Genomic DNA, 27,132 nt, shown 5'->3' on the forward strand with positions numbered 1-27,132 from the left:
TTTTTGGTCATATGATATCTCTCATGCATGACAAGGTATTCAAAAATATCTGTTTTATCATTGGGATTGATTGAGGCATCATCCTCTTTTGAATTTATCAAAATGAAATCAGGCACCAACAATGTGTAGTCAAACTTTTTGAGTGATAAAGTAGTCTAAAAACTAAATGTACTTGCGATGATGTGAACAAGATCAAAGGAAAAAAGTGCAGATTACCAATAAATCCTTTTCTCCTTCAATACTAATTGTGGTCATAATTGTAATTAATTGTGATTATGATTTTAAGTAAAAATGAAGTCAGGAAAAAAATGCAATGAAAAAAAAATCCAGAATAAAAGTAAAATAACTGCTTTCTGTTGGAGGGAAGTGAAATTAAGGTCTATAATTATGTTATTCTAACTTAATTTACTGTTTGTTGACTTTATACCTGAGTTGCTTCTGTCCATAGATTATGTGTAGATATAGGTTATCCTTCGGTGATTCTGTCCATAGATTATGTGTAGATATAGGTTATCCTTCGGTGATTCTGTCCATAGATTATGTGTAGATATAGGTTATCCTTCGGTGATTACAGGTCATTTAACTTGTGCCTAGTAACAACAAGGAGAAAGATTCTTCAACTCCACTTTGATATCAGTAACTTTGAGGAAACCTTTGGTAATGTTAGGAATGTTATTGTTGATGAAGCTCAGAATTTTAAGGACCGAGACGGAGATTGGTATGGATTGGCAGAGTATCTAGTGTCCAGACACCAGGACCATCATGACATGGAAAACTGTTCTGGATTTTTTTGGGTCTTCATGGACTATTCTCAAAAAGTACACAAGTTTAAGGCAGGACTGCCATCAGTTATTGGCAAAAACAATTACATGTTGAGTGAGGTAGCAAGAAACTCTAAAGAAATATTTGACTTTGCAAAGCAGTTCATGAATCACGTTGACTCTGTCACCTACAGTGATGAGCAGACAAAAGCTCAATTAAAACAAGTAGAAAGCAATCCTCAACTTGCTCATGAATATTCATCAGGACATGATGTTGAAATACTGAAATGTAAAAAGGAAAACATTGAGAAGACAATTTCTGAAGTACTCAGCCAGATGTTAGCTAGTGGTATCAGTATTAATGATGTTGCAATCTTGGTGGGAAAACGTAAGGACAAACCAGAAATTGAAAATGTCATGCAAGATATCAAAAAAGGAACTGAATTAAAAGACAATGTGTTTGTGGACACTGTTCATAGATTCAGTGGGCTGGACAGACAAGCTGTGATTGGTGTGAACCCATGGGTAAATAGTGAGCATGCTAGCCTACAGAAATTCCTCCTCAGTCTAGCCACCAGGGCAAAAGATAACTTAGTTATTATAACCACAAGTGATGACGTCAGAATCACAGAGCCTAAGAAAGACTAAGTACTGGTAACTTGTTTATGTCTTCCATAAATACTGTTGTTTGATTTAACATATCTTTTTTAGTTTTTGTTCATTCGTATTAGCATGTAATCTCATAACAAAATATATTTTTGTCATATTGATTTCTACAATATACATGCTATTTTTTGTAGGCTTATATGAGCGAACTTAGGATGAAATTTTGCAGGCCTATATGGGTAAACGTATGATGTAGCTTTTTGTACTTCTTATTTGCTGAAAACATGAGGGTATCTCTAATGAACGGTTGCTCACAGATTTCTTGTTATTTCAGAATGATTTTTTTTACTTTAAATATAAAAAATAGTTGGAGAGCTATTATGCACTTAAAACAAGGTATTATTTGAATGTGGAACTATTTTGAAATTTAGAAAATGACAAAGAAAATAATTTGTAAAACTAACCCTTACAGTTACTAAGGGGGTTAGTCATGCTGGCATGGGTAAGGGGTAAGTTTAATTTGATAACACAAGGCAAGGATAACTTACTAACCCCCTTAGTCATGAAGGTGTGACTAACCCCCGTAGTAAGTTTTATAAATATTTTTTTACTTATTTTCTTAAATCCATTATGATTCCAAATTCAATTAATTCCTTGCTTTTGGAATACTTTAGTTATTTAAATATTGCTTTTATCAATAGTCTAGCATCGGAAAAAAGGTTTTAAGACCCTGTGATTCCAATCTTTTTCCTTTGTTTTTTTTACAAATGTTGTGCGACTTTATATGAATTGCAATATTTTTATACTCTTCATTGCAATGTAGCTGTTAGAAAATTTTCTCTGTATGGCAGCTATAGCAAGGAATAAGGAACCATTAGAACTTCTCTTTTTTAATGTATTTGTATGCAATTTTCAAATTTTGAGATTCATTTGATTTTAAAAGTAATGTAAACTATGAATAGATATTACTAAGTACTGTAGTTCAGAAACTGGACAGCTTTAATTATTTCTAATTAAATGAATGACAATCATCTCAATAAATACGCATTATTTAACAAGTTTGTGATTGAATAAATATCATTATTAGAATATGTTAGTAGATGCTTTCTTTTGAAAGATAAAAGGGAAGTATGATTTTTGTTGGTTTTTTATGATTTTTTCACCTAAAATGCTTGCAGACGATAAACTGATGTTATCTAGGTAGCTTACAGATTAATTACTGGTATTTATTTAGTTCCACTCAGTTTTTAGCTCACCTGCCCGAAGGCCATGTGAGCTACTGCCATAACTTGGCATCCGTCGTCATTGTCGTTAACATTTTTTCTTAGCTCTTCTCCTGTAACACTATTTGACCAATTGGAACCAAACTTGGTTTGAATGTTCCTTGGGTATCTTGTGGGGATTTTTGATTCATTGAATAAAATGGCCACCGTTACTATAAATAGAACATAGGGATCAGACAGAAATTATTTGCATATATCTCCTTTAGGTTTAGCTAAATTCTGACATAAGTGAAAGTGTAAAAGTGTTCAACATGATGAGATCTATCTGCAGTTAAATTTTCATTTGAATCCCTTAAGCCATGTTGGAGTTATTGCCCTTTTTTCAACGTTTCATTGCTTTTTTTAATGTTATTTCTTTCAGGAATCTTCTAGTTCACTGTTGTAAGGTTAATTTAGTATCAGATGATTACTCATAGTTTGTTCAACTAGAAATTCTTGTCAGATTTGTTTAATTTCTTCAAAGTCAATAGTCTTTTCAATTTCATTGAATTACACTTTTCACTGTAAATGCAATAATTTTTTGAGGTTTCTAATTAGGGCCCCACCTTAGGCGGGTTGCCCTATAGTGATCAGTTTGTCCGTCCATCCGTAACAAATTTGTGTGCGCTCTATATCTGGAGAACCGTTATGATTTCAGAGTTTATACTTGACATGTATATTAATCAACATCAGAGGGTGTGTCATAATGTATGTACAACTTCCTAGGTCAAAGGTCAAGGTCAAAAACTTTGGTTTCTGTTGACAACCCCTTGTCCTGTGGTAAAGATTGTGTCCACTCTATATCTTGAGAACCGTTATGATTTCAAAGTTTATACTTGACACGTATATTAACCAACAACAGAGGGTGTGTCATAATGTAAGTACAACTTCCTAGGTCAAAGGTCAAGGTCAAAAACTATGGTTTCAGTTGACAACCCCATATCCTGTGGTAAATATCGTGTCCGCTCTATATCTTGAGAACCATTATGATTTCAAAGTTTATACTTGACATGTATATTAACCAACATCAGAGGGTGTGTCATAATAACTTCAAATAATGCTTCATATCAGCTTATTTAACACATGTTATTGACAGCGGAGCCCACAGAGATAGCTCCCATCTCAATGATATCTAGTCATGTCTAAGTAGATTCCTGCAAAAGTGTATATATTTTTATCAGGATCAGTCAAGTGGATATATTTTCAAGTATCAATTTTCATGATTTAAAACAATAATTAGTGGTACATAGTGTTAGAAATCTATTACTATTTTTCACGCTTTTCATTCCACCACGAAAATAATGAAAATTAGGACACTGCAAAAATTAATATATTTACAGTACCTCTACTTAAAAAAACTTACAATTTTGCAAATATACATGTATCTAAATTTGAATAAATAATTGATCTTATTATTCAAAATTTCATTAACTTGAAATGAAATAAAGTAAAACAAATACTCTTAAGAACATCAGAATGAAACCTACAATTATGACCAAATTGTGGACAATTTGTAGACAGAGAACATGTAACTTAAGGTGTATTTCTTTCATTTAGCAAGTAAAATTTTGAATCAATTTTCATGAAAATAGGGGGGGCACTTTCATCCTTGTACTTAATCTTTATTTTGTTTTGTCTTTGTTATGTGTACACCATTTGTTTGTTTATTTGTTTGAGTTTTTTATTGTTGATAATATTGATGACTAACTAAAAATAGAGTGTAGGTCGAACAGCACTGTATGGCAATCAACTAAAAAATGATAGCAGATATAATTAAAGACAAATGGAAACCTATCTTAATACATCTTCCAATCCTTATTTTAGAGTTTTTGCCTTTTGCTGTAATAAACAACCAAACCCAGTTTCTGAAACTTATTTACTGAAAGCTTGAAATATGAGATCGGTAAAGCTTGGACATACTGTACTTATATTCAGAGTTGTTTAAAGCTGTACCTGTAGTGTGTTTAAAAAAATGGGTTTCTGGAACTTCAAACATATGGCTATGTCAATGTTTTTTTCCCACAAAACCATTTTTTTTCTCAGATACATTTTCTATGAACAAGATTTTCTCACTTGTTTAAATTTAAAGCTTTTGACAAAGTGATTTATCTGTAGCTGTTTGTTATTTACCTTTATCTTTAATATGTGTATATGAGGACAGATTATTTGGTAATCATTTTAATGTTTTGGCATAAACACTAACACAGTCACATGTTTATAGATTTTCTTATTGTTTAAACCCATCACTAGGCTGTGAATGAGGGTTGTTTACAGGTACTACTTTTGTCTTATTGCAAGCTTATTGCAGTTGATCTTTTTGTACTGTTGAATTAGTTTTATAGTATTTTTTCAGATACCACATGTGAATTGGCTCAAGATAATATTTGTTATATAATGCATTTTATACTTATTTTATGTAATGATTTTTATTCATTCATGACTAGGTATTAATAAATTTCTAATGTAACAGACATGTTTTATGAAGTTTTTCATAGGTTTTGTGGCAAACATTTTACATGTATGTTTTCTATGCTACAAAAATAACCATTTTAAAAGGGATGCTATTATATAGACTGTTATTGTTAAAGCAAATCATCAATGAAGTAAAGAATCACAATTCAGGTTTCCACTCAAAGTACACCATCACCATTCTAGTAATCTACATGTACATGTATTGCCTTTCTAGTAAAAATCACTATCCACTGGGGGGTACTTAACAGGTAAAATGGAATGGGTGTTTGGTCCCAAAAATTTTTACCCACCCCAGTCATATATTCAGACAACAGTAATGCATTTATGTAACCATTTCATATACATGCATGAGGTTTATTAGTATCTCCATATCTCAGCAGGATGCTGATCAGAACATATGACATTGTATCTAAAGACATCATTGTCATGTCAGAGCTAATTGGACTACTTTCTGCTTATCAGTCAAGTGTCAATCTTTATTTACTTTGATTATTTTAAGGATGAATTAATTGATGTCAAATCAATTACTATGTGTAAATATATAGGTTACTTGTAAATTTTAATCCCAATCACATGTACGGCAACTAAAATGCCTACCCTTTTCATAAATCACTAATTATAAAAAGTAGACCGATATGGGCCGCACATCTGTACCTACCCGTTGAACTTAAGTTGCCCCCCTCCTAATGTCACTATATAACCGTTCAGGTATAACATCACCATGTGTCACCATTCAGTACGACTTCGCCATGGGTCACTATTCAGGTATACCATTGACACCTACAGTTTTTAGCTCACCTTGTCGTACTCCTACAATATATTAAAATTACAAATAAATGAATTAAGTGGTGAATATAGCCAGTTTTAATACACAAATAATAAACTTCATGAAATTATGGTGGGGACCGGGGTTATGGTGTCATATGGAACTCTTGCCATCTTTCTATCTCTTGACAATTTTGTTGATATCTCGGAATTAATCAAACTTTTACCAATTTTGTTTTTTTATGTAATAAAAGAATATATAACGAGAAAAACAGCTATCATATAAACTATAAAATTGCAATACTTGCGGTCTACCTAGGTAGAACAAAAAATAACTACACTATCTGCCTAACAATGGTGCTCTTTCGAAGTACACCATACAAACGTGAAACGACAATATCACTGCATTTAAATATTCACCGTTATTGATTCCAACTTGAAACGATTGTTTCCATGGTTACAAGAACGTTGAAATGCGCAAGTTCATTACGATGTGTGAAGATATGTTTACTATGTGGAATACACAATATCGATAGTTAATATGATTTGAGGTAGGATTTAATGGGGTTTATATGATATGTAAGTACTGTTATTGTCCTATGTTGTTGATTTGATGGGTACATGTCAGCAGTACAGTCACATACATCTATTTTTTTATTCTCCTTTCAGTTTTGCTGACGGAACATGTATACTAGTATTTATTATATCTTGGAATAACATACATAATACGGATGCTTCATAAAATTTGAATTTAGACTGTCTGTGTCAATTTGACAAGAGGTTTAGCATTCCTTTATAGTATTGTTTTGTTCCAATAATGATCCTAATGGGGAATTTATTATATGATATAGAATCACTGTATAAACTATATAGATAATCTTCTAGCAGTCATCATTCGATAGCTTTGTAAAACATTACTAAAATACTCTTTGATGTATTTTTAAATGGTTGCCGACCACTCAAGTAAATACCACAAACAGAAATAAAAACCAGGACAGTGTGTGTGTGTGTGTGTGTGTGTGTGAGGTGGCTTATCAGTATATCAAAAGGGAAAGCCAGAGTAGAATTGACATCAATGTAACCTCTACAATGCTAATTACCATTTGGCTCGATTCAGTCAGAGTAGCAATATTGCTCGGTCAATAAATCTTGAGGTTTATGTGTCATACTAGAACATTATTGATCTACTTAGTTCAATTTAATTCTGTATATTGATATCATCCTAAAACACCAGAGAAAAAAAAAACATTACGTTATTGGTTTCTTTACTCTATATACTTTGGTTGAGTTTACGTAGAGCAGCACACACTATAAACTCCGTCTTTATTTGTTCGAATTTATTGACGTAAATTAGTAGCCTTATGCTTTAATATCTTTGATCGATTATGTTGGTCAATACTTTGAACAAATTAAAGAAGAGCAAACATGAACCCTAGTAATTGAGGAAATTCTCCTGGGAATCGAACTTAATTGATAAAATAAATTGATGTTATTTTATCGTCACAACATACCTTTCAGTTGCTATTGTTATCTGCAATAAAGTCATAGACAACACTTTTGATAAAACAATTCAGTTTCGTGATTTTTAAAGAAATTATTCGTGAAAGGGGGGTTAGTGCGGTTTTTTCTCGTTAGAAATGAATTTGAAACAATGGGAAAATTGTCAAATGGGGTTCAGTGAACAATTATATAGTTAATTAGTTGTGGAGAGCTCGTAATCATGTAAATGTTACACGAATGTCATTTATCTCAAAGCTAAGTAGGTAACAGTGATATAGGTGATGCTCAAGTCAATTACTGCGCTAAAAAAAAAAGCGAAGTAAAATAAACGAGGCAGGAACAAGTAACATGTAGATACCGGAAGCAAAACCCAAATAAAACTAAATAAATCTACATGCACTGGCGGATCCTGAGGGGTGTAGGGGATTGCTGTCCCCTTTTTTATCGAAAATTTGTCATTTTCTTGTGTAAAATTGACAAAAATGGTAAATAATGTCCTAGCACTCCCCCCCCCTTTTTTAGGAACCCCGGCTGGCACCCCTCCTTTTCAAAGTGTCTGGATCCGCCATTGTACATGATTTACTCCTTCACCAGTGTTCCAGGCAATGACTTGCGTGATGAATTTGTGAAGCTTTCTTTTTACAACTTTACTATGGTATTATACGAACACTGCACTCAGGCTCAAGTTGAGATCGATAAACTGAGGAAGTACTAAATGATTAAAGGCGTTTATGAGATATTTAATCATTTTGGTAGATCACATTTACATGGAAATATTATCTATCAAGGCTAACCAAAAATAAACCACACAGACCGTGCCAAACTACACTTAAAAGCAGACTCTGTAACAATGTAACTTTTGTTTTAAAGGTATGCATAAAGATGGAAGAATTCATAACATGATCAAAGTATAACATGGATATCGCCTATTTATATAGAATCATTTTTCTTCTTGTATACAGTAATAATCAAGGTAAGACGAAAATTATCTTGATGCTAATTCTTTGTTGTATTGGGGCTGAGTGTAGTCCGACTTTTCAAACCAATGATTTATTAAACGTATGATTTGATTATTAAATAAATGTAATAAATTGAGATCGATCCTAATTCTGTTGATGCAAATCTGTTCATATATATACTATATATTTTTGTACATTAGCTTGCATTGAATGAAGAAAATTTATGAATGTTTATTTTCAGTGCAATCTATTGGTTGTTTCCGATGTACCTCTATGAATGGCAACAATATAGATTGTGAGGATACTTTCAACAACACTGACAAATATTATGTCTCTGATTGCTGGGCTAGTAGGAAGGATAGAATCGGACTATTCCCTGCCACCGAGTGCATCAAAATGACTGTCAGTGATGGTAATCTCTTAGTTTTTTTTTCAACTGCATTTTGTCTCCTTTCATTAGGGTCGGATTCAGACACTTTGAAAAGGAGGGGTGCCAGCCGAGGTTCCTCAGAAAAAGGTTGGAGTACTAGGAAATTATTTGCCAGTTTTTGTCAATTTTACAAATGAAAATGACAAAATTTTCCAATAAAAAGGGTTGCCAACCCCCTGCACCCCCAATGGATCTGCTTTAATAGCTTCCAAACTTTTTACTTTTGAGAAGTCTTTGTAATTGTGTGGCCCATGGCAATTGATTTACCTATAGATGGTTTGCCTATAGTATTGTTATTGAATAGTGAATACCGTTTGTATTGTAATTAAAGTGTAGCCAGGTTTGCTATTTAGTCAACTTTTTTTTTATTCTTGCATGGTCTTACTCACTTAAAAGGATGAAGTGTTGTGAAACCTTTGGGATCCGAATAGCGTCTTCCAATAAGTTGTTTATACTCGCTGCTATTCATAGTTATTTTCATCTTGCAATTTCAGAGAATAACGGCCATAAATTTACCCTCGTTGTGAGAGACTGTGTTGTGGATAATGGGGGTACTAATTCTGAAACAGAAATAGGACGACAGAGTCACTGTGGCTGGATGAAGGTGCTCCAGTACAATGGAGAACGAATGAGAGGATGCATACTTAGTTGTGACTTGGACGGATGTAACGTCGGTGGCAGACTGACTGTTAATTCTGTTTGGATATTGACGTTACTGTTTCTGTACTCACTCCTCCATTGAAATAATGGAGTATGATCTCTGCAATGTATAGATAACCAGTTAACATCATAATAATTAGTCACTACAATATTGAATACCATACACAAATGGACTTACTGATCATCAAAATTAAAATATATCTATAGGTAGTTTACTTCATCAAACGTAGTTTACTTCATCATAACCAAAATTTTAAGTGAAGGGTGCTAGATGTAAGTGATCTTGTTTTTAGGCACAATGGAATGCAAATTTCCTTTTTATTTGACAATGAACTTTTTGACTTTAGTTGTTAATACTCTTTGTCTATAATAGTAAATAATTTGTATTCTTTTTTTTTTGTTTATTGTTTTTCTTTTACTCTAAGAAACTGATAGCTGGATGTTTAGGTGACGCTTCCATAATTCAATAGTGACTTTATCTCATTTCGTCCTTCAAAAACTTGTAGTAACAATGTTAGTCGGACTGGATTTTGCATGCATGTACATATTAACTGTTTGGAAATCTTAGATGTATAGTTGATTTAAATAAAATATTGTTATAAAAAGCATTTTGAAAGTTTTGATACCAGCATGTCAAGTGCTATTGTAAATAGTTAAAAGTATGTTCTCCCACTTTAACTTAGACAAAATTACCATAGTGTTACAATTTTATACTCTGGTTTATTATCCGAGTTAATGATTTTTTTACGTATAAAAATGCAGGAACATTGCAAGTTTCCGAGTTATTTTCTTTGAGTAATGTTCCGCTATTTTCAATCTGAATATCGTACGTTTTGTATACATGCATATGCCGTGATTGGATAGGAAGTTCCTAAATCGCCAGTTGTATGCCGGGTATAGATTTTGTCTAAATTATATCTAGTATACATTTTTATATATTTGGTACATATATTTTGAACATCAATACGTTATTAGTTATCAATGTGATTCAATATAGTAGTATATAAATCTGTAAACACCATGAATTCGTGAACAAAGAGAGATATCGATTAAAAGAGAAGAATATAATAGGAGAAAATCTTAAAATTTTCAAAGAAAACTAAACAATATAAAAATTCAATACATAAGACGATAATAAGCCTCCGATTTGATATTATCTCATTGGTTACTCTGTCGTTGGTAAAACATGGCTAAAGAACTACTGACAACTTTTTGCATCCTGATTCAAGTTGTATGTGGTATGTATCTTAACGGAATGTTTAATAGTCAACCTTAGAACGTGTGGTGAACATCAACAGTCAAATCAGACGAAGTAAGCTATATATGTCAGTGGCGTAGCTAGGTTCTGCGTGCTCAGCACGCAGAACCTAGCGAAGGCACGTAAAGCTTACGGCAGGGGTTTGGGGGACGCCTAAGGCCCCCAACGGGTCCAGGGCAGCGGCCTGGTAGGGGGCCCAGGGGGCGACCCCCCCCCCGGAATCTCCGCGGATTTAGGATTTACTACACCCATTTTTAAAGGTGAAAATATCATGTTTGGTATAAAAAGTTGGATGCAATGATTCAATTTAATTTTAATTTTAGCTTGACTTTTTATCAAAAACATATCGAAATTTGAATAAGAAACCGGTTCCTTCTTTGAGTCTCTCACATCTACAAAGTGCTGGGCAGATCGTTCTTTATGGGAATGTGAGTCAAGACGCTCGTGTCTTTTGATATAGTTATGAATGTTCGACCAATCTGAGACAGGCGTAGTAACAAACGATTTATCGCGAGCACCTTCATTCCCAAACAACACACAGCAATATGATTGATTGATTGTTGGGGTTTAACGCCCGAGCAGCGATATTTCAGCTATATTCAGGAGACACACAGCAATAGCAATACATGACATCTTGAGAGACGGAATACCTTAACCAGGGATGCTTCTTTAACCACAAGGGAGACAGTTTTCTCATAATACCACCAATATCTCTGAAAGTCAAAATTTTATTCCATTTGAATTTATCAAAAATGACATCCTATAGATAGCAAAAAATGCACATGAACGAACTAAGGACAATGCGACAATATGCACTATAGATTTGCTTTCACGGTTGAAAGTATACAGTTTTTTAATGACTGTTTCTCAATTCCGACAGTCGAACACAGCTGTCCACAAATTTCAATACCAATTTACAGATGCGAACTTTAGACTCGAAACACGTGTCCTACGTGACTAAATTGTGTTAACCTCGATATCCTTCAGCTTGATGACTTCATTTTACTATTTTTTTAAACAAGATTAAACACACGAAGTCAAATGACTCCCCTAGCATGGACAGTCTTAGTTCATCCCCCCCCAAACGAACAAACAATTTTGACGATGCGATTGGGATTATCCCCTTCATTGCGACCGGTGAGCATATGGGCGCATATGCATATAAAAATTTAAAATTTTACATGTATGTACATGTACATAGTCGTAACCTTTTTGAATTAGTTTGTCTGAGGGGTGGGGGGGCGGGGTAAACTTCCATTGTAAATAAAACTTGTATGGTCGATGATGGACAATTATTTAGAGTTGATTCCTATTTTTAATATGTTTCAGATATGGAATTTGATTTTCCTCAAGTCAGCGTATTTTTGTTAAAGTTTCTATTCTCCTCGATTGCGACTATTTTTAACTGATTTGACATACTTTTGATAAACGTAGCTGATGAGACTTTAGGTCCGAAACACGTGTCCTGTGTGACTTAATTTTGATAACCTCCGGCATATCCTTGTTGACTCTATTTTATTTGGTCTTGCCTCGAATTTGGCTTTGCCCTATGGGTTGTGAATCTGGATTATTTCTTAGTATTTTTTCAACTATAGTTATGATAAAAAATGCCGACTTTTAATCCATATTTTATGACAATTTAAATAATGGCCGGTCATTTATTTTAGATCAATGATAGAAAATGGTACATACCTAGAAGAGAAATTGTCTACAGTTCCCCAGCTAGTCTTTATGATAAGAATTTTGCTATTGTTGTCCCGGGTCATATCTTCTCTCGCTATATCACCAATATCAGGGTAAGAGGGGCCATTTCTTTTCAGGCTTTTGATAGAGGATTGACTTGATGAACAAGTATCACTGTGACTTGACGGACTTGGCATTGATTTCTATGAAATTTCAGTGGATGCCACTTCTGGCTCCGTAGCCTGATCATCTGAATGGACAATGTCACTACTTGTATTATCTAGAATAGCTATTCGTTTACGGAAAAGGAATCTATCTTTTGACAAGACTCTTCTGCTTTCTTCATTTTTAAATTTTTGCGGAAGTATAACTTTGTATCGTTTAAAATCAAATCAAGTTAGAAAGAGAATTGTGATAAATCCAGAAATATTTCAATCGGTAGCATCTCGTTTGAAATAACCACAGATGCATTATACAATAGACCCACCATATGAACATTCATACTTTAGTTTTTCCCTTGGCTGTACAAAATAAGACCACCACCCCCACTCATAGGAAAATTATGTGCACGCAGGTGCGTCGCTGCGTCAATGGTAGCTACGCCACTGTATGTTACGGACACGGCCACCAATTGTAAATTTCGCGTTGTTACTACGTTAAAAGGGAAGACAATTGGCGGTAAAATGTTATTGGAGTGCGTGGACATTTTTTTTTGACGCAGTCGATGTAGTTTCGCTTTTTACCCTTTTACCATAAGTTAAACATATATAAATCCTTGATTGGGCAAATACCGATTACTTATACTCGTATAGTGGCGTTAGAAAAAAAACTGTGTCGAACACTCTTTACGTTGACGTACTCCCAAACAGAGTGGAAAACGCTCTCGAACCCACGTGGGGTCTGGGAGTAGGCCAGAGCGTCAACTGAGCAGCACAGCCGCTAGTATGACATACTATGACCGAGTTCTTCGGTCAGGTATCACGAAGGCTGGGCTTCGCTACCTCCAACTACTAACAGACATCTACTAACACAATCCCCGCAAGGGGCGGTGCGAGATCCGTAAGGGTAGTCAAGACCGTAAAAACCATCAATTGGAACTGTATCGAAAATTGAAATTGCGTGCCATATGTTATTTTCTTGAATGAGATATACAAACTTATAGCTAAAAAGAACAAAATTTTACTGCGTCGGTTATCCTTTTTTAAAGATAGTATTTGTTTAAAATATGAACAGATGAAAGAATGTAAGATAAGCAGTCATTTCACGAATTTCCAAGTTTTCTTCGTTGTTCGCGAAATTTAGAAAATTTTTAATTAATAACCTTTATTAAAACTTGTAAAAATCGTCAAGGTATGATAACCTGAGGTTTATTAAATTAGAATTCTTAAGTGTGTATATCTAACGTCATCACTGATATAAAGTAGTATAATCATTAGGCAAAAATATTAGGTCATAGACCAGTAATAAAAATCCTTAATTCTGTGATATTTCTCATTTTTTATATAGGCTTTGTCAAGTCAAGACATCAGGACAAATCAAAGTGCTGTTAGCACTGGATATTTTTGAGTCTTACAAGTGAAAATTGTAGTATTGACAAAATTTCAAAACATTACATGATGTAAAATAAAACTGTAATCACAAGTGGTTCCCATATTATTCAGAACTGTAATTTTTTTAATGTGTATAAACTGAATCTCAATCTTTACAACTGATTTCTGAAGTACAAAATGTAGTCAGTGGTACCCACATTTACAAATATTGTTCTTTTTCACATTTTCCCAAACTTTTAAACCTGTCAAAAAGGTATTTGCATTTACGTTAAAAAAATATATCAACAGAGTATTATTCATCCCATACAATAATCATACTTCAATAAAACCAATTTCAGCTTTATAAGATAATTTCCTTGATCCAAAACTAGATACTCATATCAATTTGAATTTTCGAGCTTTAAGTTAAGTTATATTTTTGTGTAGTGTTCAAAAATAGTAGCTGGGAAGATCCTGACATGAACCGGCGACAGAAGGTATTTTAATCCTGAAGGAATGTACTCAAATAACGAAGTAATAACTCGCTGCCCTTTTTCTCTTTACAGCTGAAACACTCGGGTGTTTCAAGTGTACTTCCAGAAATTATGACAATCCACAATGCGATGACACATTTATGAATTCAAACAGTTCATTTTATCAGGCTGACTGTATGGCAACTCTTGGTACCAGGAATGGATTATTCATGGCAACCCAGTGTGTCAAAATCGTTGTAGACGATGGTAAATAATCAATATTCTTAAATCAAGATACAGAATGCATTGCTTAAATACACGCACACTTGCTCAATGTTATTCTTGATCCAAGTTGCTCTCTGTTCTCAGCCGCGGGTCCAAGTATGGGCATGCCGGGCCTAAAATTAAGATTTTTTTTGGCATGAAATTTTGATTTTTCACAAATTCTACCCCAAAATTTTTCTTTCCTCCCTTAATTTGCTCGGCATGTTAAAATTCTATTTAAACCCCTAACATGAAAACCTCGATCCGCCCCTGGTTCCGTTTAGGGTCAGGGGACGACCATTAGATTCTTAGGAAATATTATTTCCAGCCTGATGAAAGTCAGATTATTTATTTTCACCATAACCTTAGCTAGATTATTTATTTTACATAGTAGTCTCAAAAGGGGGATTCTACACCACCCCCTCTTTTCAAGGACAAATCCTGCATAGGACCCCCAACCCCGACGGTTAGATGAAAACGGACGGCATTTCTATTGAGCATAGGGTAAACACAAGAATTATGCTTTCGTACCAAGTGGAGACGACTTCATCAGTGAAGATGTCTTCCAGGAAAAGGTTGAAGAGCAGAGTCAGGAAGCTCTGAAAACGGAAGGACTTACCCATCGGGGTAATCTACAAGATAGAAGTGGATGGAAAGTTCGGTACGTCTAAGATCCTCACCTTGAAGGACAGACAAGGAGGGAGCACCAAAGCATGGGCTTGCCCTACGCTCAACAAAGAAAAAGATTCCTTGCAAGGAGCATACGTTCGGAGCACGGGATTCAAAGTGAGCAAAAAGTCCAAACACGAATACCTCTCCTACGATTTGGTGAGGAAGTAAAAAAACTAACCGAGGGCTAGGGATATGGGGTTCGAAATTTCGCAATCCAAATTACTGGATTGGGAAAATTTTTTTGGTCACTTGAGACTTTGATCTGGAGGATTCTGGAATGAGCGGGGAGCGAGGCGTAGTCGAGCGAGGCGCGATTGGAAGAATCCTCCCTATGGCGCATGCGTAGTAAGGTCTTCACTTAAAGTGGTGGTGGAAGGTTTTTGCAGCTGCTGCTTTTCGTCGTAGTAGAAGCCAAGACATTTCACAACCCCTGAAAATTCAGATTCACCGATATCATCATCCACCAGGGCTTTGCTCACTGCATCTTTGATCTTGGATTGGTTGGATCTGACGATACGCACGGTATCTTTATGCTTTTTACGCTTTTTGCGGATGCGCTTGACTAGCACCGTCAATACCACCACCACAATGGAATTCACGACGCCTAGGGAGCTCAAGGGGAGGCATGCCACTGCACCTACTCCCGTGGCGGCGGTGCTGAGGGTGCCGGTGGTGCAAATGACGTTGAGTACGGCACACGCATCCAGAGCAAAAGACACCGCTTTATCCACTCGTTTATAGGTCTTCGATAGTCGGACGTACTTATGCATTTCGGATTTGAGCTCTCGCTTGATCGATTCAATCCTAGCTTCCCTATAGGATTGCTTCTCAGAGTCTACGGAGTCCATTTATTTATACCTAGAGGAGCATGCCCAAGATGGGGATGCTTTTGAAGGGGCTATTAGGGCCTAGGATCAATCCCTTACCATCGTAGAATCGACGTCCGCTCTTCAAGTACAATCCATCGCCGTAGGTATTGGGCAAAGTGCCCGGGTTGAGATACAAGCCACGACCCTGAGGTTTCACGCAGCACACTTTTCCACCCTTATTGAGGTACATTTCGGAACCCACGGCCTTTTGGATGGCTGCACTACCCAAACCGCTCGATGCACCCACGCCCAAAGCAGGTAGCACGGTTTTGGCTAGCACGGGTAACGCAGCAGAGGCGTAACCTGCGATCACGGGGAGGAATCCACCTTCTTTCAGCACGTTATGCCTCACCTGCTTCGGACTCATCTCAAAGACCATACCACCCTTACCACTCTGCAACAGCTTGGTGATGCGCTGGATCTGGCGGTGAGTGAGGAACATTTTATGCTCACCGGATAGGTTTGCATGCAACAATCGGACGCTCACGGGGCAACCCTTCTTTGCCGCACGCTGGATCTTTCCTGCCTGACCCTTCGTCAAGTTGAGACCGTACTCTTGATAATCCATTTATTTATACCTCAGGCAGATGGAAGCGTATGGTGAGATGCTCCCCTCGCAGATCGATGGGGCGACCGTCTTGATCGGTTAGATACGTCTGCATGCGGTCGATGGTTCTCAGGGTCACGGGTAAGTAGACTAGATTCTTGGGGGTCTAGATGATCTTCATGCCAGGATCGACCGCAGGAAAGAAGCTATAGATGGTGGACTGCTGGCTGGGTGCCGTTGACGTAACTTCCGTAGATGCTATCACTATTCACTAGGATGCTATTGATGTTGATGATATTGACGATATTCTCACCCTCCGCGTAACCGGTAGTGTCACGGTCGTAGGCATACGTCTGACGCCCAAATCCCAACACGCTGCCGTTGCTATTTATGACGTTGAAGTCCACTTGGTAGTGCCGAGCAAGGGTCAACGTTGCTCTCAGGGTCGCACGATTGGCATCAATAAGGACCTTAGCCTTGTGCTTATTGATCCGCATCTGCCGCTGGATCTCATCGTTGATATCGTCGATACCGTAGGAGCTGGTGCTCAGCTCGACGAGAAACCAGTTAGCCCCATCATCGGGAGAGTAGCGGAAGGAATTATTACCTGCATGAATATTGGGGATGGAGTAGTAGGTCTCCAGATTCACGAGGGCCATCTCGTAAGATTTCTCCTCGCGCAGTTGGAGGGGTGGGTTGAAGCGAGTCAAGATCTGGCTATCGTTCCCAGAGACGGTGAAGGAAAACCCATGCTTGGGTTCGGTATTGGCAGCAATTTTCCGCCAAAGTGAAGCGTCCATTTATCTAACCCTCCTCAGAAGATGACGCTCATCTTCAGGCCATCGGATTCGAATTGGAGGATTCGATCGGAGATGACCTGGGGCGAAGGCTTGGGTATTGGCAGGGACGTTGCGCTCAAAGTCGGTACGGATCTGGATATCCACCGTCGACTCTTTCAACCGCTCGGACTGATGGCTCACGTCAATGACGAATAGGGGATAGAAATCGATGAAGCCAGAGGGATTGATGCCGTCATTGCTCCGCAGACTTTCCACGCTATTGAATTTCTTGCGGAATTCGGCGGCCTCCTTATAGACCCTGGCGACCCTCCATTTGGTGAAGCCAGCATTGAAGTCCACGGCGGTATAGCACTCCGCATTGAGGGTCACGTGGATATTTCGCAATCGACAGTGGTCAAAGACAGCGGCATTATGCAGTTGGTTGTTGTCCCGTTCGGTCTGAAAGGCGACAATGATCCATCACGGTTTTTCTCGCCCGCTTTTAGCGGCTAGATGCCAGTGAAATTGCGAAGTCTGAGGCAGGGCGACGGAGTCGCCCTGCCTCATGCGAAATCCGCAATCGATTTTGGTCTTGCTCTGGATGGTCTTATAGAGGCGCAGCTTCTTTTCGTCGGAGGGGATGACGTGGGGGACAAACCAGGAGACCTTGCTCAAGACTACTTTGGCCACATCGTTGACGGCGGCGGCTCGGAGGATGGCATTGGCATCCGAATCGCACACCAAGGAGAGCTCGTGCTTGAATCCGTAGATGATCTCATCGTAGTCCTCGGCAAAGCCAAAGACGTGCTTGAAGGAGAAGGAAAAGGATCCCTTATTGGCTGGCTTGGTCGTGGAGTCTGAACCATAGCTGGTTGGGGCCTTGCGATTTGGAGAAGTCGGGGTACGTCAGCATTCCTAGCATGATGGTGGCGATACCGGGGTCGTTGAGGTGCTCGATCTGCTGGCGAGAGAGTCGGTAGCTGATGCTACGAAATAGATACATGGCACTGTTATGGACGAGCGATACCATACGCGGTACTATCATTCTTCTGAAGTCGACCTTCAATCAAGAGATAGCTTTCGGCGGGGTGGAAGAAGAGATCCTGGGTCTCGATATTGATGCGTATCTCTTCGCCGGCATTATTTAGCTGCGCTCCGGCTTGAGGTTCGTTTTCGTGAACCTGGAGACTTTCATCAAAAGTCAGTCCTTCGGTGATAGTGAGCATATCGGCCATCATATATTTATCTATAGCGCTGGACGAAGTGGTGGATGGTGGCAATGCCTCCGCCCGAGATAAGATTATTGAGACGGGCCTGCTGCTGCGAAGTCCTCTTAGACATGTTGGGTGGTGCCGGAGGAGTCTTCTTGCGGGTCACTTGACGGACGACATGGTCCACCGCTTTGCTCGCACCTTTCTTCACGCCTTTCATGGCTGCATTGGAGGCGGCGCTCACGATCTTGCTACCCAACGTGTTGGCGGTGGAGGAGGTAAGCACCCGTCTGGCAAAATTGGCAATTGTATCGAAAAGGCCTCGTCCGCCGACAGCATACCTCCGGCGATAACCGTAATTCACTACTAAAGGCATCGTTAATTTATTTAGAGGAGCTTTCGATACAGTTTCTCGTACTCATGCCTGCTGATATGACCGGACTTCCTCATGGCGTCGAGGATGGCAAAGATTTCGTTGCGCACCCCATTATTTCCCACCATGGTAGGCGGCAGCGCAAAAATTCAGACGGTCCAGCAATTGGTCGAACCACATGGGGAGGAAGACGGTCGATACTCCACTCCCATACGTATCCTGCTTATAGAGGTGCGAGACGATCTTCTTCCATTTCCTGCTTTTGCTGGCCTTGGGGGTCTGTAAGAGTGCAGAGTTGCCTTGATACATGGCACTGGATGCTCGTAGGATATCACCATACGTATTTAGATCCTCTACCTCGAATTCTCCGGGATGCTTCATGACCATGAGCTCCCATAGACCGGGGGTACCCTTATATCGTCTCCGTCGAAGGTGACTGGCACCGTCTTCCACTGGCAATCCAAAGGTATGGTCGGCCTGGGTGTCATACTGAGCTGAAGATAGTGGATTGCTCGATGGGTAGTGGATCGTCGTCGTCCTCGGCGGCAGGGGTAGGAGGGGGAAGGGCATGCACCGGGGCGGGTAAAGCGAGTGGGATATCTTCGATCTTTTTGGTGATCTAGGAGGCAGTCTTCTTTTCCGTCTCGACCACGGGCTTGAATATCTTGGAGAGGTCGCGGCTGAGTCCGATCTTATCTACGCCACGCTGCATATCGCTAGCCTGGATGCTAAAGGATGGTGAATTTCGATATGAATATAGTCTCCTCGTGGATACGGTGAAAAGCTTTGACGCGGAAAATCTTAGCACCATACCGGTAACATGCCTCAGGGAAAAGCTTCGAGTGCCTCTTGCATTTATCACTGCCCGATATTGATGGGTACGTGCACTGATGGCGGCGGACGATCTTGATGCAGCACGGTGGTCCGGGCGGCTGCTTAGGTTTACGGCGGGAGTGGGAATTATAGTTCCTTCCTTCGAAATCCTGCTCATCGAGGCGGTGAGCGTACCTTTCTACTGCAGCTATACCCCAGGATTTCGTAGTGAATAAGCACACGCTCCCACTGGTGCTTGCATTCAGGGGGCTCAAACTCTCGATCCAAGTCCCGTTGATTCTCCAGGAAAAAATCCTGCAAGTGATTCATTCTTTATCTAGACTCGATAGAACTCATCTAGATTGCATTGATATTTCCCTGCCGTCTTCGGGCTCGTGAGATCGATGGTCAGGAATTCATGAGGCTTGGCCCAGCAGTGATCGCATAGGGCATCGAATTGAGCCGGGGTGAGATCGCTGCAGTGATCCCGGTGGATATGATCGCGATTCCTGGCATACTGCTCGAAGAGGCAGATGAAGGTAGATTTCTCCCGGATCGATTGCCGCTGCAGCTTGAAGTAATTTTGGCAGAGGTAGAAGCAGTCCACGTTATTATGACGACCGCGCACGTGGTAGTCTTCACACTTGTTCTGCTTGCTTAGCATCAAGTCGTCGAAGACCATGATATTCTTGCGAGCGGGGTCGAGTTCTCGAGGATCGGGCACGTCGCTCACCTGCTCGAAGAAGAAAGGTTCGATACCGCTAGGCTTGGACGGTGGCTTTATCGCATCCACCACGTCGACCAAAGAGTGGGGATAGCGGTCCTTGATGGAGAGAAGGTCGTGGATATCGTCTTTCTAAAACCCCTTCCCCAACGCCCCGCAGTAGCTGGTAGATGGGCTGGTGGAGTGATTTTCCGAAGACGTGGAGTCGATCGTAGTCGAGCCATACATCGCGCAGGAGGAGGTTATTCAGCAGCGTCGTCTCGCCGCAGTCCGATTTCCTGATGATCAGACCTCCCATAGATTGCTGCGGGAGGAGAAAGTGGTCATGCCGACGACTCGCTGTGGGTTCATCGTAGGTAAGGTCTTCGACGTCCATTTATCTATATAAGATGACAATGTACTGCTTGAAGTGTAAGAGGAAGACGGACACGAATAATTGCGCCGTGATCACGAGCAATGATGGACGGCAGCGACTGAAGTTAGGGACCTGCGCCGAGTGTGGTACGCGAAAGTCGCAATTTATCAAGACGGTGAAGGGCGCCGGACTCATGAATAAGCTGATCAATTGGATGTCAGTCGAGATGCATCTGCTGGGGCATAATTTCACTGGTCCGGGACCAGACTCAGCCAACGACTCAATGCCGACGGTACCCCCAAATCTTGGTCGAGACCCGTCAATCGAGTCGATGAGGCTGCATATCGCCACGATCTTTGCTATACCAAGCACAAGGATACGGCCGCACGCAATTCGACCTGCGATAAGACGATGCTAGCCTCCCTTGATACCATCCCCAATCTCACCGCGTGTGAGCGCTTTGAGCGTGGTATGGTCAGATCCAGCATCATTGACGTCTTCTCCAAGTACGGCTGGTTGGTGCAGCTCAAGGATAAGAAAGGTGCCAGGGTGCGAGATGCCTTTCGGACCGTCCTCAAGGATTGCAAGCCCGAGCAGCTATGGACCGATAAGGGGGCTGAATTTTATAATCGTGAGGTGAAGGATCTGCTCCTGAAGCAGGACGTCGAGCTCTACTCCACCGAGAATGAAGAGAAGTCAAGCATGGTGGAGCGCTGGAATCGCACCATGAAGGAGAGGATGTTCAAGTACTTCTCTCGGCCAATTCCACGCGCACCTATCTTTCCGTCCTGGACGATCTCATCCGCCAGTATAATACCACCAAGCATCGATCCATCAAGATGACTCCCACAGCCGCCAGCCAAGGTCTTCTGGAATCTTTACGGAGACCTCCCACCCATGCAGCCGCAGCGATTCGACGTGGGCGATAAGGTCCGGATCACCAGGAAAAAGGGCACCTTTGAGAAGGGATATACTCCGCGCTGGACTGAGGTCTTTACCATCGCCCAGGCCTTGAGTACTCAGCCACCCACCTATCGTCTCAAAGACTACGAGGGTGAAGAGATCCAGGGATTCTTTTACGAGCCCTAGCTCCAGCGCACTGATCAGGATATCTATCGCATTGAGAAAGTCTTGCGCCGGCGGACCCGGGGAGGGACGAAGGAAATCTACGTCAAGTGGAGAGGCTACCTCAAAGAATTCAACTCCTGGATCAAGAAGTCCGACTTGCAATGATCCCAAGCAAGCTTTGTGGTCTCGATCAAGGGAGACCAGAAAGTTTTTGACTATGTATGCTTCAGTTCGACGAAGACCCTTAATGCGTCCAGATCCGTCAGCAGGCGATCGTAAAGGGCTTTGGTGATAGGTTCGTTGTCGGTCCGGGGAAGTGGGAGATATAGCAGGTGATACCTTTGCATGTCTAGGTCCGCATTCACCGACCGACCTTCCGATAGCAGCTTCAGTACGTGCAAGCAGAAGTGTCCGCAGACCACGTCTCCTCGCCGCTGCAGCTGGTCTATATTATATCAAATCTTCGGCCGCAGATAGTCGACCATCTTATTGGGTGGGGGTAGGCCGTAAGGGTCGAAGTAGACTTTGAGTCCTCCGCGCTTATGCCATCACGTCCAGTGCGTGCCGGGGCCATCGCGATCGTCGTGAATCAGGACGCCGCACTCGTTGGGTTGGAGGTTGAGTGGTAGGGCATCGCGCATCCTGAGGGGTTAAACCTGGAGATCCTTTTCTTCTTCTTCATCCTTCTTTACGTCATCGAAGCCAAAGACGTTGACGTTGGTGGAGGCATTCTGCCTCTCGAATTTATCGATCACCTTGAGCGAGATTCGATGCCCTCGAATTTTAGCTCATCCTCCTATCTCTTGTTCTGAGCAACGCGGTATGCATGATTGCCATCTACCTCATCTTGATGCAGAGCTGCAAGCACCGCCCACTAGAAGCAGCAATCATCCTCATTTTTCACATTGACGATCGCCTTCTTTTTCGCGAGTGCCGATGGGGTCGGTATAAAGGAGCTACCCGCGAGTGCCTTGAATTGGTTCAGGTGGATTTCTAGCTTCCCGACGCTGGTGAAAGTCCATCCGCTCCCTACGCGCATATATCTAGCCATTTTTTCCTTGACCTTCTCCATCCTTCTTCCTCTTGAGTGGGACGCCGCAGGTGGTCTTCTGCTCCCCTTGTTGATGCTCAAATCGCAGCTTCATTGACTGCGCACCACAATTTTGGCACAACTGGGTATGCTCATCAATCTGCATTCCGTTGGGGGCATTGCAGCAGTGCTGCTGCCTTTGGGAGGTTGGGGGTTTCTGAAAAATTTTGACAGATGATTTGTCTGTGAAAGTGACCGCCGTGGACGAGGGTGTGGAGGTGGCACTCTTGAGAATCGATCTGGGGTGGATAGGAGTTGGGAAAGACTGATCCAGGTCAGCCTAGTTTTTTGCGAAAAAGTCAGAATAACGATCCATGTCTACACTACGGGATGCCATCCTTTTATTTATTTCAATCTGGGGCACACCTCTCTTTAAGGTGTCCTTATCCACAGCCTTTTGGGCGACTTGTCTACGACTGAATACATATGCAATTCTCGTATTTACTTAGTGCTCAATAGGAATGCCGTCCGTTTGCATCTGACCGTCGGGGTTGGGAGCCATATGCAGGATTTGTCCTTGAAGAGGGAGGATGGTGTAGAATCCCCCTTTTGACACTACTTTCCATACTCTTTAAAGAGTCTTAAATTTTTTTCATGAAAATTTGAATGTTCATATCCGGGTTACCAAAATATATGGTTTTAGTTCTATATCAGGGAATATGTTACTTATTATGTTTGTTATTAAAGACATTATTAAATGAAGTTTATTCTCTATAATACAAGGCATAGTCTCTACTATATCCGACACGTGTCATTCCTCGACCTGAAATATGCCCGAAATTTAATGGGAAATTTTGCGAAGGACTTTTTAGGGGACAGATTCGAATAAATATGTATATGAATGAAATCTACAATTGCAATAATCAACTATGGTACGTTGGCTGAGATAACCCCCGTACACCCCCAAAAGCACCAACCAATACAGTTTTGTAGACAGAATTTATCAAAAAAATCGAAAAAATAGGATTTTTCAATTTTTCCGTAAAAAGTCACATAAATTCAACTCTACAAGTTATTGCTCAACTAAAACATCTCAAATTTGGTATCATTCGATAGACAATTCAATTTTCTACATAAATAAATCACCAAAAACTAATTTTCACAAAAGAATTTTCAAAAAGTGTTAAAAATATTACCCCTACCCCTAGAAAACTTGTCTCAGTTAAAACAGAATTCTCATTCTCAGCATACCGACACCATGAAACTCTTATTCTAGGCATTAATAATTATGATGATGAAATACCAAACATATCTTATCAATTCAGGCACAGATTTTCTTCTTGGGGTGACAATTCCTATAAAATCGAAAAAAAAAATGGGAATTTTCAGAATTTCATAATTTCTTCTATATCACCCGTTATTGTCATTTTTTCAGAATACCGTAGTTTAAATGAGATATCATGTGGTATGGTAGATTAATATAGTGTCATAGCTTCCAAATGAGCCCAAGTAATAAATATTTTGAATTTTTCCAAGTTAAGTGAAAAATGTCAATTTGAGCGATTTCTCGGTGGGGTAGGGGTACATTTTTCTCATTTTACCCCTAAATCCCCACGTGTTACTGCAAATTTCTTTGTACCATTGTAAAGTTTAAACATTGGGGTACATAATGATACTTATATTTGTTTAGTTTGTTTACACATACTGTCCCATGAAGACTTAGACACTCAAACAATTGAGTCACAAAAATCTTGGCTTTTTACCCAGTGGAGTACAAATATAGGCTTATACTGAAAAAGAATCTGAGAGTATTTTTTGGCGACAAATTGATTCGGCAAAGGGAGGTATAGAAGTACCTAAAAATCACTATTAAGTTGATGAGTGGGGGTGCACGGTTGACCCTCCCAGCACATGGACTACTAAACATTATCTTAGTAAAGCCATTTATGTACATGTATTTAGTATTGCCACTAGAGACTATTAGGGTGTTTTTATGAAACTATGGTGAGGGTAGCAAGCCAAATTTTTTTAAAGGTTTTGCAGTGGTCAGAATATTTATTTTCAATTTACCAGCCAAGATCAGAATATTTATTTTCAATTCACTAGCCAAGGTCAGAATATTCATTTTCTAGCATTTTGTAAAGTCAGACTTCATTTTCTGGTATGATGAGGCCAGATTATTTATTTCCTAAATATTTAGGAACAAATTATTTATTTTCAAAATCTGCCAGGCCCCATAAAAATCTAATGGTAATCCCCTTAGTTACTCTCTATAAATGTATCTATCAAAACTTTCCCTTTTCTGGTGTGGAACTTAATTGTACAAATTCATAAACATTTTTTTTACTTAAGTTAATGCCCGGAAACCAAAAAAAATGGTTGTTTTTGGTCCCTAATTTTTCATAGATGTGATAACCACCAACAATCAATCTTTGGAACTTTGAATTTACCCAACCTACAACATGTATCTCAAAGGATTCAGCAACATCTTGCTTCATGCACATCTACATATGATGTTAACACATCTAAATGAATGATTTAAGAGGAGTTGCACTCACAAGGTACAATATTGTATATTAACAGAAAGATCATCCCTACTTTGCATTTGATTTATAATTTGGTCCAACAAGGCCATAAGGATAAATCAACATATGAAATAAATATCATACTGACAACTATTCCAAAATAAATGTAATTTGTATTTTGTGTTTTTTTTTTCTAGAGAAAAATGGTCAGTACTATCTACTGCGTGATTGTGTGGTAGATAATGGAGGGTATACATCAGAGACAGAGATTGGTCGGTTGAGCCATTGTAGTAGCCTTGGAACTACCATTGAGTTAGGTGGAATTAAGAGTAAAGGTTGTGTTGAAGTCTGCAATACTGATGGCTGTAATAGAGGACAATCTCAGCTAAGTGATGGATTTCTCCAGTTAGTCCTAGTGATGACTGGATGCATTTTTTTTTTTATTCATGTTTTTTGACAGAAAGTTTGGTGAACATTGCTACTGGTATTAGTGTATTGTTGATTTATATAGTTTCTGCATTATACAAACTTTTATGTGACTCTTAGAATGCATGGAGATTAAAATTAAATGAAGTTTTCATATTTGACTCCGTTAATTGGAATTACCCTGAAGACTCAAATTTTGACAAGTACTTTTTATAGCATAAAAGTCATCATTAGGAATATCTACTACTGCTAGATATTTTACTTACCATGCTGATTTGTGCATAAAAATTGGTCAGTTGCCTGAAAATGAATATTTTTGGCAATTTTTTGTCAGACATGGGGCTTACCAGAGGTAAGACAGTGTCCAAAATGCAATTTTTCCAAAGCATGTTCTTTCTGATGGTCATTTAAGCCAAATAGTGTTCAGTGCAGTTGTAAGTGGAAGGTCAGGGGTCCCCAGAAGGGTCACCCATGAGAATAAATCAGGATTTTTTGACTTCAGATTGGCTTAAAACTGGAAGTGGATAATATAAGGGTTTGACATTGTGGAGTGGTGAGAGACATCATCATTCTGTCAAAACCAAGTGAATTAAAGCACTATCGGTCAATTCTGCTGTTGTCAGAGGCCGATAAATGAGCCCTACTCCTAAACAAGAGGCTCCCAGGAGCCTGAATTGCTCACCTGGTTAAATTTTTGCCCTTCAAGGGCAATAACTCTAACAAGAAGTTGTCCGACGATTTCGACTCCATGAAGACTTTGGTAGGACTTATCATGAGGATCATTTCATCAATTGGAAATTTCATTCATTCTATTATAGTTTTCAAGATATAGACTGAAAACTGCAAAAACATTTTTTTTTGGCCTTTCAAGGGCAAAATTATATGGAGTCGCCTGACAACTTTGATCCATGGAGACTTTTGTAGGCCTTATAATAAGAATCATTTCAGCAATTGAAAGTTTCATTCTATTTATCATGGTTTTCAAGATGTAGGCTGAAAATTGAAAAAAAAAATGTCATTTTTCACCTCTCAAGGGCAATAACCCTTACATCGAGTCGTCTGACAATTTTGATCCCTGAACACTTTTGTAGGCCTTATAATAAGGATATTTCAGCAAT

At 39.4% G+C, this 27,132-nt stretch overlaps 4 protein-coding genes across 12 annotated transcripts in view; 3 read left to right on the top strand and 1 right to left on the bottom strand.

Annotated features, from left to right (window-relative positions):
- The window catches only part of LOC148623035 (schlafen family member 8-like), an 18,984-nt gene extending 13,884 nt beyond the window's left edge, over nt 1-5,100 (top strand). For all 6 annotated transcript variants that reach the window (XM_088573517.1, XM_088573518.1, XM_088573516.1 and 3 more), the window contains one exon: nt 575-5,100. In XM_088573517.1, the coding sequence (XP_088429643.1) occupies nt 575-1,409 (835 nt within the window). In that variant the 3' untranslated portion in view covers nt 1,410-5,100. The remainder of the gene's footprint in view (nt 1-574) is intronic.
- The window catches only part of LOC148623034 (sodium-dependent phosphate transport protein 2B-like), a 27,919-nt gene extending 21,706 nt beyond the window's left edge, over nt 1-6,213 (bottom strand). The window contains exons 1-2 of one of the 2 annotated variants that reach the window (XM_088573524.1): nt 6,182-6,213; nt 5,760-5,911 (exon numbers count right to left, since the gene is read on the bottom strand). The gene's annotated coding sequence lies outside the window, so the exon portion shown is untranslated. Of the gene's footprint in view, nt 1-427; nt 579-5,759; nt 5,912-6,181 lie in introns of those variants that run through there. The other variant, XM_088573525.1, reaches the window with a different exon arrangement.
- LOC148623036 (uncharacterized) overlaps nt 1-10,023 on the top strand; it is a 10,169-nt gene extending 146 nt beyond the window's left edge. Inside the window, exons 1-4 of one of the 3 annotated variants that reach the window (XM_088573531.1) lie at nt 6,290-6,417; nt 8,237-8,339; nt 8,567-8,737; nt 9,250-10,023. In XM_088573531.1, the coding sequence (XP_088429657.1) occupies nt 8,282-8,339; nt 8,567-8,737; nt 9,250-9,497 (477 nt within the window). In that variant the 5' untranslated portion in view covers nt 6,290-6,417; nt 8,237-8,281 and the 3' untranslated portion in view covers nt 9,498-10,023. Of the gene's footprint in view, nt 1-6,289; nt 6,446-8,236; nt 8,340-8,566; nt 8,738-9,249 lie in introns of those variants that run through there. The other 2 variants (XM_088573530.1, XM_088573533.1) reach the window with 2 other exon arrangements.
- A 538-nt stretch (nt 10,024-10,561) lies between these two features.
- On the top strand, nt 10,562-26,255 carry LOC148623037 (uncharacterized). Its single transcript, XM_088573529.1, has 3 exons — nt 10,562-10,653; nt 14,452-14,625; nt 25,786-26,255. The coding sequence occupies exons 1-3, from the start codon at nt 10,602-10,604 to the stop codon at nt 26,043-26,045; spliced, it is 486 nt and encodes a 161-aa protein (XP_088429655.1). The 5' UTR covers nt 10,562-10,601; the 3' UTR covers nt 26,046-26,255.
- The last annotated feature ends 877 nt before the right edge of the window (nt 26,256-27,132 follow it).

Source organism: Perna viridis, chromosome 3 (genome assembly GCF_037379345.1).
Source record: "Perna viridis isolate PV_CMFRI_1.1 ecotype Kerala chromosome 3, ASM3737934v1, whole genome shotgun sequence".
Lineage (NCBI taxonomy): Eukaryota > Metazoa > Mollusca > Bivalvia > Mytilida > Mytilidae > Perna > Perna viridis.

Bases quoted from the DNA above. Each gene is read 5' to 3' on its own strand.
- LOC148623037 (XM_088573529.1), top strand. From the start codon at position 10,602: ATGGCTAAAGAACTACTGACAACTTTTTGCATCCTGATTCAAGTTGTA. The intron at 10,654-14,451 runs GTATGTATCTTA...TTCTCTTTACAG, and splicing joins CCTGATTCAAGTTGTATGTG to CTGAAACACTCGGGTGTTTC. The intron at 14,626-25,785 runs GTAAATAATCAA...TTTTTTTTCTAG, and splicing joins CAAAATCGTTGTAGACGATG to AGAAAAATGGTCAGTACTAT.